Genomic DNA, 15,346 nt, shown 5'->3' with positions numbered 1-15,346 from the left:
GAGCCTTGAGATTGTGAATCTGCCTTCATTTTTTAGTGCCTAAATTTTGATATTTTGGATAATCTCTGATTTAGTAGCCTAACTCTTAACAATAAAAATACAATCCCTTTTGTGCCAATATTTGTTGTTGGGATAAAGAAAGTTTGCCTCAAGAAAGCATTGGGCTCTTGGTTGTCACTAATTGCTCAATCAAATCTTGAGATAAGAAAGACCAAGTTTGTATATATATATATATATATATATATATATATATATATTTTAGGAGCAAAGTTGGTCAAGACGATCATCCATCCATAGAAGTAGACATGTATTTTTAATAGTTTGCTTATTAAAACCTCGATAGTCGATGCAAAGGTAAAATCTACCATTTTTTTTATGTATAAATAGTATAGGTGCTATCCATAGTAATGTACTTTTTGAAATGAGGCCTTTCTTTAAGAATTTGTCCAAATCAATAAGTCAACCAATTTTGGTGCTAGGCAATAAATTAGTTGACTTCTTGATTTGGATCCAAGCAATAGTTCTATTTGAAAGGAAGCACCTTCATCAAGAGATACGTTACTAGGTATGTTAGTTGGAAAGACATTTTGATATTCTCATATGAGTTGCTTTGTCCATTCTATTCCTTCAGTTGTCTTTCTTACTACTCACGCGAGATTTGAAACCATCATATATACCAATTGCTCATGCTATAATTACTTCTTTATAAAGATAATCCCTATAAACAAGTCTTTGATTACATGTTGTCTTTCTTCTTCACTTGATGTGGAGGTGCAAAGAGTCACCTTACGTCTTCCATCTTGAAAAGAGATTGTCTTTGCTACTTAATCAACTTTCTTATTTTCTATCTCTAGCCATGGCATACCAAGGATAACATCATACATTAGCTTTGTCACCTTAAATTTTTCTCTTAAATTGTAGGTGTCTATTAATGTCAAGATTTCTTCTTCACACGTCTCACTCAATATATTCTCTTGGTCATCTGTAAGGTATATACTTCCTCACTTGATTTCTTTAGTTTAAATTCTAAGTCAATCAACAATTTCAATTGATATGTAATTATTTTTAAAGCCAAAATCTACAAGCACTCGACATGATTGTCCTCTTAATAGTCTTGTTAGATGCACTAATCAATTCTTTTTATAGTTGTTCAAAGCTATGCCATTTTTCTCTCAAAGAAAATAGCTATTCTTAGTAATAGCTCTTGGTGCCTTTATTGAAGAGCCTTATTTTCTTACTCTAATATATTATTAGCTTGGTGAATTTTGAGACTATGAATCCACCTTTTCTTGCTAGTACTTGCACTATGATATTTTGGACAACCTCCAATCTGATGGCTTGGCTCCTGACAATAGAAATATAATTCTTTTTGCACCAATATTTGTCCACTTTGTGGTATCAATGATCCTTATAATACATCAATATCCATTGGCGTTAGTTGTTATGTCGTATATTAGATAGTGGCATAAGACTTCATGCTATAGGTCGTGCTCAAAGATTTTTGAAATCTATAGCATTGACCCTCTCTACAATCCAAATTGCCTCTTCAAATGTTTGTGGATCCCTTAGCTCCATCTCTTGCTGGATTGCAAGTTTTAAACCTCGTAGAAATCAATCCATCATCTTTGCTTTCTAAAATATTGTTAATTTGGAGACATAGAGACTAGAATCAGAGACATAATCTTATACCGACATAGCTTGTGTAAGATTTATCAATTGATCGCGTGTTATCTTTTTTACATTGATAGGCTGAAATTGATTCCAAAACTCCGTGTCAAACTCCTCCCTGTTACAAAATCCACCTTAAGCTCTATAACTTTGAATTCAATGTAGCCATCAAATGGTTGCCACATCTTTCAAATAGTTGGATGCATATATTATTCCTTCAGTGGTATTTTCCCTAGATAGTTGGAGGTATTGTTGCATGTTAAAGAGCCATTGACATACATCTTCTTGTCTTGAAGTTCTAGAGTATGTACTAGGCTTACTCAATTTCAACTTAGGAGATATTGACTCTCTTGTCTCCGAAGCTTTTATTTCCTATTGCAAAGTAGCTATCTAGCCTAAAAGGTGTTCTATTTGAGCTTCCATCTAAGATTGCTCTGTCATATCTCTCATATTATAATTTCTCTATTCGACTCCATTATTGTAATATCTTTTCACTTCTTCATTGATTTTTTAAGAGTAGCTCATAGTAGCCTCAACATAGTACTTAATATAACCACAACAACTGTCCTTGGATTAAATGATGACTATTAACATGCTACCAAGAATAAATAGTCTAATACTCACTATGATAATAATGAAACAGGACCAGACTAATTCAAAAATATAAGATCCTTCTATTCTACAACAACATAAAATCTCATAAAAAATAGGACAAAATAGACTAGATCAAAACTAAACAGAACTAGATAAAATAAGATGTGAAAGACACACTATGTAAACAAAAGTAAAATTGAATTGAATTGAACAAAAAGATGCAAAACCAAACTTTACTAAGAGAAAGGATTTGAAGCCATACTTGACTAGGTGCTCCAAAAGGCTTTGGCTAATCCTATTTATATCTTGTCCTATAACCCTGGACTTTCTAGAAAGTTCTTAGGTAGTGACATCATCCTGAACAATTGCCTTAAAATCCTTCTTTAGAAGGTTCTATGATAGGCTCCATCTAAATAACCGCCCTAAGCCTTTTCTAGAAGGTTCCATAATGGATTCCATCTAAATAACCATCATAAACTCTTTCTAGAATGTTCCATGATGGATTCTACATAATCTACTAACCTAACTCCAATTCTAGAAACTTCTATAATTCTATCTATTTATACAATTATTTTATCTATATCCCATCACACAAATATAAAAAAATACAAACCAAACCAAATCAAACTCAAAAACGACTCCAATTATATATCTCTATACATCAATAATATAAATATTCTATTACATAATGGTTGAAGAAGTCCATAAGGTCATTTACAAAGAATTTTGGATCTTAAACAAATATCACATGATTATACAAAGTCTTTGATTGCTGTCTAAAATTGTTTCTTTTTGATCAAAAGTTCCATCTCCTTCTTTTGCTATAAGATAAGAATATCTAAAAAAAAAATTTGATAAATCTTTTTATTTTTTAGATTGATAAATAAACTTGAAATCAAATCTTAATAAAGACATGTTCCAATGAGCTTAGTGACGATTCAAAATATGTGCTAACATAGAATACTTAAGGTTTTTATGATTTATATAAATAATGACTAGACTAGAAATGTCTTCTAAATAATGATTCTATTCTTAAATTGAATCCACGATTATAAAAAATTTATTTTTGTAGATTTTGTAATTAATCTAGGCTATTGAAAATTCCTTGTAATGAAAAGCTATTAGGTAGAACTTGTCATATTCTTCCATTTATCATAAAATAACATCTACAGCAAAATCTAATGAGTCTATTTCCATGAAAAATGCCTTAAAAAATTAACATGATACAAAATTGGTGTAGAAATAAATATTATTTTTAAGGCTTCAAAAGAAGCTTCAACTTCTTTATTCCACTCAAGTTTGTTTTTATATATCAAATGTGAAAGAGGAGCCATAACCTCAAAAAAGTTTTTGATGAAGCTCCAATAATAGTTGGCAAATCTTAAAACATATAGCACATCTTTGATTGTTTTTTAAATCTTTCAATCCATCATAGTCTAAATCTTCTTAGGATTTATTATAAAGCCATCATTTGAAATGGTGTATCCTAAAAAGTTAATTTAAGTAATATCTTTTAGTTTTTGTAATACACAACAAATCTAAAGTTCATATTCTTCAATGTTCTTAGAATAGATTGAAATGTCATCCAAATAATAAATGACAAAGTCATCAAGAAATTCACAAAATATTTCATTTATTAAATGTTGAAAAGTAGCTAATATATTCATGAATCCAAAGAATATGGCATTATATTCAAAATATCCTTATCTCGTTCAAAATATAATTTTTTATTTATTTCTTTCTTTAATACGTTGTTGAAGTACAGAGAATTTATTTTAAAAAAATGTTGGGCTTTTAATTATCACTAATTACTCAATTAAGCCTCAAGATTAAAGAAAATACCAAGATTATATATAAAATTGTCTTTATAAGGGCAATTACATCAATATATAATTCTTAAGTACCAAATACCAAAAATGTGATAAAAATGTATAAAAATTTATATATCCTTAAGATGAATTTTTTTCAAACTTCAATAGCTCATATTTCACGATCAAACCATCCAAAAAAATCCAAATTTTATATAAAGTACTGATATACTTTTAATGACTATCACAACAAATTTTAACTATAAATTCATTATAAATCTTGAGATATTGCCAAAATCTTAATAGTAGCTTCAAACTCTTGCTTATATATATCTATCTGTATATTTCTTTATATTTCACGAAGTAAGTATTAAAATACCATAAAATTTTAATATATAGCTTTTTAATTTAATAATACACACTTTTAAAAGTTTTGAGTCAAAAATTCATCCAAAAATTTAAGATATACCTCCAATCAATACTAGCAATAAAGCAACTCACTAACTACCTTTGAATTACATGTATTATCTTCAATACTCTATTACTTCTTCATACAAACTTCAAATATAAAAATTATTTGACAAAAAATGTAGATCTTAAAATCATCCTTACAATTGCATCTTTCGATCTCTATAATCTATTATAAAGCTCTTCATATTCTCAAAATAGTAATAACATATCTTAAAAAGATACCTTAACTTCAAACACCTAAAATTTCATCACTTTAATTCTAAATCTTCTAAAATTTGTTCAAAAATTGTAGTCCAAATCCTAAACCTTACAACCCTTACTTTTTATTCTCAAATGCTCCTTCTAAATTTGCCAAAATTCTTGTTATGGTCACAAATAGCCTACTAAATGTCTATTAGGTATGGCCTTTAGTCAATAGGGATGAAGATTTTTACCTTTTGCCTTCATTTATCCATATCTTACTTTCATGCTTTCAAATAAGTTTTTTAGAGGTTTGGATCTTCATCTTTGAGTTCCAATCTTCTTTTTAAATTTTATACTAAATATCTAAATCCTATATAATTTAAATACTATAATCAACATAAATAAACTTCAAAATAAATTTACTTATATCAATTCTCTTTAAATTAATTTATTAACCATTCTAATAGACATCAATATTTATAAATATACTATATATTTTAGTTAATTTTTATATACTATAAATAATTATAATACAACAATTTATCAAGTTACATACTCTTTATAGATATATTTTTTTATAGATCTTTTCTTCATTGATTTGATTTAAAAGTTTTGAAATCAAAGATAGAAGCTATTTATTCTTAATGGTGATCTTGTTGAGTCTTTGATAGTCTACACGCATTATCAAAGATCCATTTTTTTTCTTCACAAATAAGATAGAAATCCCTACTTGAGATTTAGAATAGTAAATAAAATTTTTAGCCAAATCCTTCTTAATACGTTCTTTAAATGTAGCCAATTTATTTTGTGATAGGCTATAGATTGGTCCAAATAGTAATTGAGCTCTTTCTTGAAGATTGATGGGACAATCTTAAAAATAATGCTTTTGAAGAATATGTACATTTTTTTTTCAAAAATATCTTGATAATCTTAGTATTGGCTTGGGATGCCACTTAAAGTCTTTTTTCTATCAAGAATAAGTATGGCATTTGTAATAAAATTTGACCATTCTTTTGCAGCATGTATGAAAGCTTTTGCACCTACAAATAATAATTTGGATATATTGGATTGATTGATTCCTACTTGACTAATAAAATCTTTGGTTCAACTACAAAAAAATGAAGGTTACAAGAAATTCAATCTATTTGAGGATTATACTTTTTTAGCAATAATAATCATAAAATAATTGAATTAAAAAAGATATGATCATATTAAATATTAATAAGTTATTATGACTAATAATTAATAAATTTAAAGAAATAATTTCATGAATAATATCTCCAAAAGACAAAAAATGACCATCTATTACTTCTATATATACATATTTTATTTTCTTAACTAAAGATACGTCTTATTATTTGACAAAATCTTTTTCTATTCAATAAGCTAAGGCTCATGAATCTAATAAAGCTAAGACTTTGTATTTTTTTGGTCCTAAATAAATTTCTATTATGCAATAAGATGAGGGATATGAAGAGAGAATTAGACCTTTATTAGGTATTGTACAAGATTCAAACTGCACTATTTCTATAGTAGTTGAAAAAACTCATTTTTCAACATATCATCCTCTTTAGCAACCAAACTTTTGATTTATTCATTAAATTGCTTCTTTAGTTAATGCTGACCAGTATGCTTTGACTTTCCATAATATAAGCACAAAATTTCTTGACAACAACAAGTCTATTCTTGTATAGTAAGTAGTTTGAAATATATCGTGTCAATTTGCATAAGCTTTGGCTTGCATGAATAAGCTTTCAAAAATTTAGAAGGTGTCTTTATGACTTGTCTTATATTTGTCTAACCAAATCTTTGTTGTTGTTGTCTTTTAAAGAGTTGATTGTCTTATGGAATGGATTGAGTAATAAGCTACTTCAATAAATCTACTTTTAGTATTGTCAATAATGAATCTTTGACATTGTCTTTCAATTCATATTAATTGATTGATAGGAGCTTTGTAATTTTAATCCACATTGTAAAAAAGGTTTTGAAATTTAGTAGTATATATGGTGGCTAAATGTGATCTTTATAGTAAATATATGAACTTTGTCTTTGTTATCATTTTTCAATCATTTTTTCTAAATAAAGCAATAAATACTTCTAAGAATAAATTTAAATCATAGAGTAGTCTTAAATCTTTTTCCATTACAAGTACAAACCAAAAAAGAAAACTTTCAAAGAAAAGTTCTCCTATGAATCTAACTTGAATAAATCCATCAAGATATTGAAAAGAATGCAACCTTTGATAGAGTTTTGTTTGTTATAGAAATCCTTAAAACTTTAATCTTGTCCTATCAAACTTCTTAGGTATACTTATCCTTCTTTCTTTTATATTTGTAATAGCAAGATTTTTTGAATTTAGTTATAAACTTAATGAATTTTCTTTACTCAATTGTATAATTTTTTGGTATAGACTTTAAATTGTATTATTGACTTCTTTTATAGGTATCAGAATACTACCTCCATAATTAATACTAGAGATATATAAGATTTTTACCTTCAAAATATTGACAAGTTCGTGAAGATTTTTAAAAGTTTCAAATCCATTCTTACTTTTGCTAAGAGTAGCATCAATAATTTTTTCTTCTATAGATAACTCAAACATATTCAAAAAGTTAAATTAAAAGAGGATAATTTGAAATTTTTTATATCAAATAAAAATTTCTGCATAAAAAGTTTTTTTTTATAAAAAAAATAATGTTAAAAAATTATAATATTATTTAAACGTGGATATTCTATAACTTTCAAAAATACAACAATAGAAGTAGAATAATCCACTTACTTCTAAAAAAAGACAAGAACAATGAGTTGAGACTTTTATCAAACTATCAATGACATGAATCTCAAAGAATTGAAAGATCAAAACACTCTTATGTCACTTGAAAAGATTAGATAATCACTTAAAGATGATATATTATTAAATTAGAATAGATATTGTCAACAATAAGAAGATTAAATAGTCTTGAAATAAGATTAAAGACTAAAAAAATATTGACAAGAGTGAAGAAGGCTCTACTCTTGCTTCCATATATACTATCTAATTAGGAGTTGCTTCGCGACGTTCTATAGGATCTTAAATATGTGTCCAAATTGCAAGAAATATGTCTTAACTTGTAAGATAAGTTATAGATATATTATCTTAAAGAATAATTTTTATCTAAAAATATACTAGGTACTTAGTTGTAGAGAATTTAGCTTTAATTTATTGGCTAAGTTTCAATAAGTAATATATTCTTATTATAAAGGACAAATAAATACAACAATATCAAAAGATATTCTACTAATAAAAATCTTTTTATATTTAAGAATCTTTGTACATAAGGCTTTCTAAAGCATCTAGAAATTTCCTAACATCATTTACTAGACCAAGTCATAATTAATCATTTGTCGATAAGCTAATTTTTTAATAAGCTCAAAGAAAATCTATAATCTCTTTTCAAAAATCCATCTTTATATCATAATTTTGTCATAGTTTCATATCTCCATCTTTCACATATATTTAAATCTTGGCTTTCAAAAGCCCCTTTACTTTGCATAAAATGTCCAAATTATAGCAAAATCCTTTAAAAATACTTTTCTCCAACAAAGGATTTTTTCTCCTTAAAGTTTTAGAAATTCATATCTCTTGATTAAATCCTTTAATTTTTTTCAAATTTCTAGAAAATTTAGAATTTAACTTTAAGATTTACTACAAAAAAAAAATAAACTATAAATCTACTCTCAATTATTTGATATCTTAGAAACCCTAGTAGGTACATTAAATCCTAATTTACAAGTACCTAAGTACTATTTTCTCTATATATCAAAAATCCAAATCCTAAATGCCACAAAATTTGTGTATAAAATTTAATAACATAATAACACACATTCATGGAAATTTATAGCCAAAATCTTGTCAAATTACTCAAAATATAGTTCAAAACACAACTACTAATAAATTAGATCACATATTTTCCTTCGATTGCAAGTATTGACTTCAACTTCCTATACTTCCTTCATTCTAACTTAGAATTCATCAAATAATTATAAAAAGTGTATCCAAAAAATGCTCTCTTTAATCCTAGTTGCTAATCCTTCATTGCTTTTTGTACACGTGCATTATGTCCAAAAGAGTGACAATAGGTACAAAATCAATACCTTAACTTTAAGTACCTATATGTCTTTCATAAAAATTCCAAATCACTCAAAATTTACACAAAAATCATAGTCAAAAATCTAAACTTTGTAATCCTAGTCTTCCAAGTTAAAATGCTTCAAAAAACTAATCCAAATTCCTAATAAGGCCTCAGATAGCCTCCTTAAAGTCCATTGAGAACGAATTTTGGTCAATAAGAATAGAAATTTTCATCCATTTCCATTCATCCATATAGTTGGCATGATTATTCTTATTTATACAAAAATCCTTCTTTAATCTTTTTTTTAATAATTTTTACATAGTAAGTATCCTAAATACTAAATAAAAGAAATAAAATAAGATTTCAAGAGTCACCAATATCTAATAAAGGTGGCTCTAAATATATAAAAAATATTATCAACATAAAATCAACTTTAATAATAGCCTATCATGGACATATATATTTACCTCAATAATTATTTATATGATTAGATAGAAGTAGATAAATATAGATTAATTTCATAAAATCTTCTTAAAAAGCTTCTTAAAAGCTTCATAGATGCGATTTTGACTTTAGATGTATTTGTAGGTTGGAAACTTGGCCAACAAGTTAACCAAGTGTTGGTAGCTTGTGGAACAAGTTAACTCTATATAATAGCTTGTAGAGCAAGCTAATCATATGGTGCATACATAGATAACTTGCCTTTCAAATTAAGACATGTGGCTAGCAAAGTCAACATGTTTTAGAGGTCATATATGACATCGCTATGTAGCTCCTAGTTAAAAGTATATATGGAGGCAAGAATGAAGCCTTCTTTACTCTTGTCAATGTTGTTCTAGTCCTTAGTCTTATATTAAGACTTTTTAGTCTTCTTATTTTTGACAATAGTTATTTTAGTTAATATTATATTACCTTTCGAGTGACTTTCTAGTTCTCTTCAATGACACAGGACTGTATCAAGGATTCTCTTTTTTCAAGATTCATATCCGTGACATAGCCTTTTTATACCAACTACTTTAAAGTAGTAATCTAATCACATTTTGTAACCAAATAAAATCAAATAACATGGCTCTCACTACATTGTATAGTAAATTATATATTAAATATATATATGCATAATTTTCTTATTGTACAATAGGCAAACTACAACATCACAATACCACATAATTAACTTATTCTACAAGTTACCAACAGGTGCAATAAGTGGCTAACTTGTTAACTAAGTTTTTAATCTACCAATTGACTAAAAGTATTTATAAAGTTGCATCTATAAAGCTTCTAGGAAGCTATTCCACAAAATATTATTCAATTAATTAACTTTTATCTACTTCTAGTTAATCATATAGGTAATTAGTAGAATAAATATGTATATTTGTGACATCTACAATATTACTTGTATCTAAAAATATATGCAATTTACAAAATCTTTGGTTGTAACGTTAATGTAGAAGAAGTTTCAAAATGAGTGTCATATTCATTATAAAAAATAAATAATAAATAAATAAATAAATAAATAAAAAATAAAAAATAAAAAACTTTTAAAAACTTCAACTCAAAAATGATGCAACCTTATACCATTTTGCAACTAATACAATAAAATAAAATAAAAAAATCTAACCTTGAACATTCCATTCCATGTCAAAGAGTTCTTTTTGTCACAATCAAAGTTGCTTTAGCTACCAAAGCTCCACCTTATTATCTGCCCTCTCCCATCTTTCTTCAATCTCTTTTTATACCAACTAATACAATATATATATTTTTTATATAAAAGCTAATTTTATGAAAGCTAAATTTTCTTTAAATATTTTTGTTTTTATTATTATTATTATTACGGGGCGAGTCGCGATGAATCGCCGCTCGAAATCGAAGATGAATCTGCTGGACAAACAAGCGAACATGCAGGAAGCAGAAGAAGAAGAAGAAGAATAAGTTGTGCTGTAGTAGTCGCAGTAGTTCAAATCCCGTAGCCAGAATGCTGCAACTGCTCATGTAAGCCAGCTTTCTTCAGGATTTATGGAATAGTGTGCATTATGGTCTTTCTTCTCTTACCCAAAACTGCCATGTCCAACTGGATTTCTTCCAGGATTTCTGTTGCTTGGTCGCTCAATTTCGATTTCAGCAGCGGGGAATGAACAGTGCTGAAGCGCGATTGAGAATATCAAGGGAGAGAGTGTTACCGAGGATTCAGATTCTCCCCAAATCTTGTACCATCAAACACCAAGCCAAAATTATAATCGAAGTTGCCAAATGAATTCAGACATATTTCTGACCGTTCGGGGGGGGGGGGGTCTCAACGAGCCTTGATGAATATCGGGTTCTGTGTAAGCGAACTTTGGGCATTTGAACAGCCAAATCTGCAGCTGAACCAGCTGATTCAGTATATCGCGGAACGGATTGTCAATTGTGCAAAAAGAATGAGCGGAGGCCGAAAATGGCTGAGTTTTGTGGTGGGAGCAGGGTTGCAGAACCCCGTACACGGTGACAGGAGGAGGCTGCCAGTGGCCGCGAATGAGCACGCGGTGGCCACCTCATTTTTCTATTGTAATGATGAGGATAGTTCTCTCCATTCGTTTCTGTACCCAATCTCATCGAATACTGACCACGGAATCCAATCACAACGCATGAAGTTGAAACGAGTGGAAAAGACTGCGTGTCTGAGGAAGGACAACACCATCCGCACTTGAGAGAGATGAGGTTGTGGCCTTAAGAACTCGAGGTGTAATAATCATTGATTGAGCAGCGGCTATGGCGTGCTTGCATCAATCTATGGCAGCAACCATGAGCATGTCCATGTTTGTCTCCCCAATTCCTGCCTACTCCCTTCACAGTCATTCCATAAGTGCATCGAAACACTTAGCGTCGGTTTTCTTCTCGCCGTTATCGCTCGGTAGAGTCCCCAAATCGGGACACACAGTGAAGGCATCGCCATTGCGAGTGAAGGCGCAGCAATCACCAGATGCGGAAGTGGAGGACGTCGGAACAGCGGGCGTGGCTGCCATTGCCGGAGGTTTGGTTGCGAATCCAGTGGTCACGTGGTCGCTGTACACTCTGAAAACCACTGGGTGTGGATTGCCGCCGGGTCCCGGAGGCGCTCTTGGAGCCATTGAAGGTGTGAGCTACCTCGTCATCGTCGGGACAATTGGCTGGTCTGCGTACACGAAGGTGAAAACAGGGTCGGGGCTTCCGTCGGGACCGTATGGGCTTCTGGGTGCGGTGGAAGGGCTATCCTATCTCAGTCTCCTCGCCATTCTAGTTGTGTTTGGCTTGCAGTATCTCGACCTGGGCTTCATCCCCGGTCCCGTGCCCAGCGATATGTGCTTCGGTACGCCACCGTGAAGGTGTTTGGATTGACGGCATTAATTCTCACGTCGTGTTTTTGCCAAATCCCTAAAACCAGTTGGTGTGTGCTCTTTGGTCGATTTCAAAGCTGAAAATCTATGTACCATACGTTGTTGTAGCGCATTTGTTTTGTAAGTAAACTGTATTCTTTCCTCGCACGTGCGTTCCGCAACTAGCTCTATGTGAGGTGCAATCTTTTTGCTGTGACGTCTGATTAGGTCCTGTACCTCGAAGATTGGGATTCTGCCAGTGAAGGAGAACCGTAATGTGGGTATTGTTAATGGTGAATGGACTCCACGAGATATGTAAATTCTGTCCAATTATGTTTTTGTGGGGTACGTCGCTGGTTGTGGTTGACGCCAGTATCCATCATTGTTTAAACAGCCGGAAACTGTTGCTCAGCAGTACCGTGCATTGAATTTGCGCACCACGGTATCGCACTTACGCTGGCAGTTTCCCTTCAACGTAGAACAGTACGAGAGAATCTTCCTACAATGTTCAAAATCAGTAGTAAGAAGGTCATTGTCATGTGTGGTCACTGTAACAAAAACTGTAATGCCGTGTGAGTCGTAGAACCCACGTACAGCTTCCCCTTGGCCTTTCGGAGATTCCAGTTCCAAGACTATTACGTTGCAAGATTTCCATCTCCAGCAGCAGCTCCCGTGCTGGAGGAGTCACCATGAGTTCCTTCAAAATCTGAAGGAGGAATCAACGTCTCTTGGTCGCGAAATGCTCATCACAGAGTGTCCTGAGCCATTGTTGCATATACGTAGACCCTTACCTCATTGTAAAGCCGTGAATCTCGTATACGATTGAGGCAGTTTGTGACGAGGAGCTTCGGCCCAGAAGCTTGCAACCCCTAAAGTAACTGGGCGTAGGAAAAACTGTGCCTTGGCCTCACACCTTCAGCATGAGTTATGTATGCGTCTTTCCTTGTCCGATTCATGAAGGTAGTACACAAAGTAGAACAATCTTCTTCGGCCCAAGTGCACAGGTCCGAGTCTCAACTTTCAACTACAATCGAACCTTGCTTGCTATCATCTTATTATTTCCACTAAAGAGGTGTACTCCATCCGAAGAAGTTGCACTAGACTCATGAGAAATTCTCCAGTTTACGAGCGCAGTGTATCAACCAGGAATGAGTTTGTGGATTGATGTGAGTCTCAGGCGACAAGCAAGATAACTTCATTTCTCCGAAGTAAACGAAAAAGAAAGAGAAAAATGAGTGTAAGTTTGAATTATCCTTCTCAAGGGAGGTTTGAGAGTTTTCTGCCCAAACTACAGGTTTCTGCCCAAATAACTTGTAGGATGGTATTCATTTGTGGGATTGAGTTTAATAGTAGTTCTGCAAAAGAACTCACTTTAGTGGCTGATGTTACTTTACTATGCTTTGTATTCTAAAATTCTTGTTAGTTTTGTATGTTGTTGTTTATTCCAACAAAGAGCAATATTGTAAATTGTGAAGTAGTTTAAATTTTTTAGAAATTCTATTCTATTACAAAAATATATATATGGTTATTTCTTCAAATACACTTAAATTGATAGATCCATTAGTTTTGTTTACAAAACTTTAATTTAATTTGTAATATAGTTTTAGACAAAAATGTTCTATATTGTTGTAACAATTGTATATATATTGTAATATACTTATTCTAACAAAAAAACCTAAATGAACATTGATTATTTTAAAAATTAAATCTAATTTATAGAATATGTTCATTTAATTTTAAATAAATTAAAGAGTATACTAAAGCATTTTTAAGTTGTAAAGAGTAATAAGGGATTTTTGAATTTGAAATATTTTTTATCAAACCTATGTAAATAGCATACAAATAAAATATGTTATTTTGTAGGAATTTAAAAATAAAAATAAAAGCAAGATTTTATATAAAATTGTAGGATAGTTTAGTTGAATTAGTAGTCCTTATTCTTATGTCTAAAAAATTCAATAATATAGATCTAATTAATTATGTATACAAACAAAAGTAAAAATAAGTTTAGCATAATTAAGAGGTATTATGCCAAACTTGATTTTAAAATATGTGTATATGTATGTATGGATGTATATATATATATATATATATATATATATATATTTACACTATAAAAGCATATCATAAATTATTTTTAAAAAATATAGAATCTATTGCATGGATTGATCAATAATGAACACTTTATTCCTAAATGTATTATTCTAGCTCTAAGAGAGGAAAAGAATAGACTTTGAGTTGACTTAAGTTAAAAAATATGGACATATATAAAGAAGATATATATATATATATATATATATATATTCATTTCTTTGTGTTAAAGTATAAATAATAGATCATATTAAACGAGTTGTGACAAATATTATATAGATGACCAACCATTTAGATAGATCAACTTATTCAACATAATTTAATCAAATTAAATAAGTTATAGATATATTTATTCTTAACTAATACATAATATTTCACTACGTCAAGTATTAACTTCTAAAATATGTTTTATTCAAGTTTCTAATACTTAGGCTTTAGGATCAAAGTTTTATTTTTTTATTTTATTTTATTTTTTTTTACTAAGTCTCTTGTCTCTTAAAGGAGTCAAAATTATTTTAGTTAAGACTTTTAATAGTATTTTAGAAAGAATTAATAATTTAGACTTAAAAGATAGTTCTTAAAATTTTTTTTATCTTGACCAATATAAAAGGTCACAAGACTAATTATATATATATATATATATATATATATATTCTCTCTCTCTCTCTCTCTCTCTCTCTCTCTCTATATATATATATATATATATATATCTTATTAAGGACATTCAATTGGATTCAAATGCTTGTACTACAGAATTCTTCATAGCAAAGTAATGAACTTATTTACAGGACATGAACATAGTTTTAGTAGATGTTGATATCTAAAGGTTATTATGTAGAATGTTATCTTTTTTTGTAATAAACCATATGTATATATGTATATATATATATATATATATATATATATATATATATAGTTTATAAATTATACTTTTTAACATCATTTGCATCCACAAAGTAAAATATTATATTAAAATAGCTCTTAAATAATTAAACACTAATACAATTATATATATATATATATATATATATATATATATATATATATATATCATTGTAGATTTTTTTTAAAAAATAACATACACATATAA

General features: G+C 29.7%; 1 protein-coding gene across 1 annotated transcript; it reads left to right on the top strand.

Annotated features, from left to right (window-relative positions):
- Positions 1 to 11,418: 11,418 nt before the first annotated feature.
- Positions 11,419 to 12,333, top strand: LOC112292004 (uncharacterized). Its single transcript, XM_024540063.3, has one exon. It carries the CDS (start codon positions 11,582 to 11,584, stop codon positions 12,170 to 12,172), a length of 591 nt encoding a protein of 196 aa, XP_024395831.1. The 5' UTR covers positions 11,419 to 11,581; the 3' UTR covers positions 12,173 to 12,333.
- The last annotated feature ends 3,013 nt before the right edge of the window (positions 12,334 to 15,346 follow it).

Source organism: Physcomitrium patens, chromosome 15 (genome assembly GCF_059467195.1).
Source record: "Physcomitrium patens ecotype Gransden chromosome 15, ASM5946719v1, whole genome shotgun sequence".
Taxonomy (NCBI): domain Eukaryota; kingdom Viridiplantae; phylum Streptophyta; class Bryopsida; order Funariales; family Funariaceae; genus Physcomitrium; species Physcomitrium patens.
The sequence above is the reverse complement of the archived record's forward strand: the minus strand, read 5'-3'. Positions and strand labels throughout refer to the sequence as shown.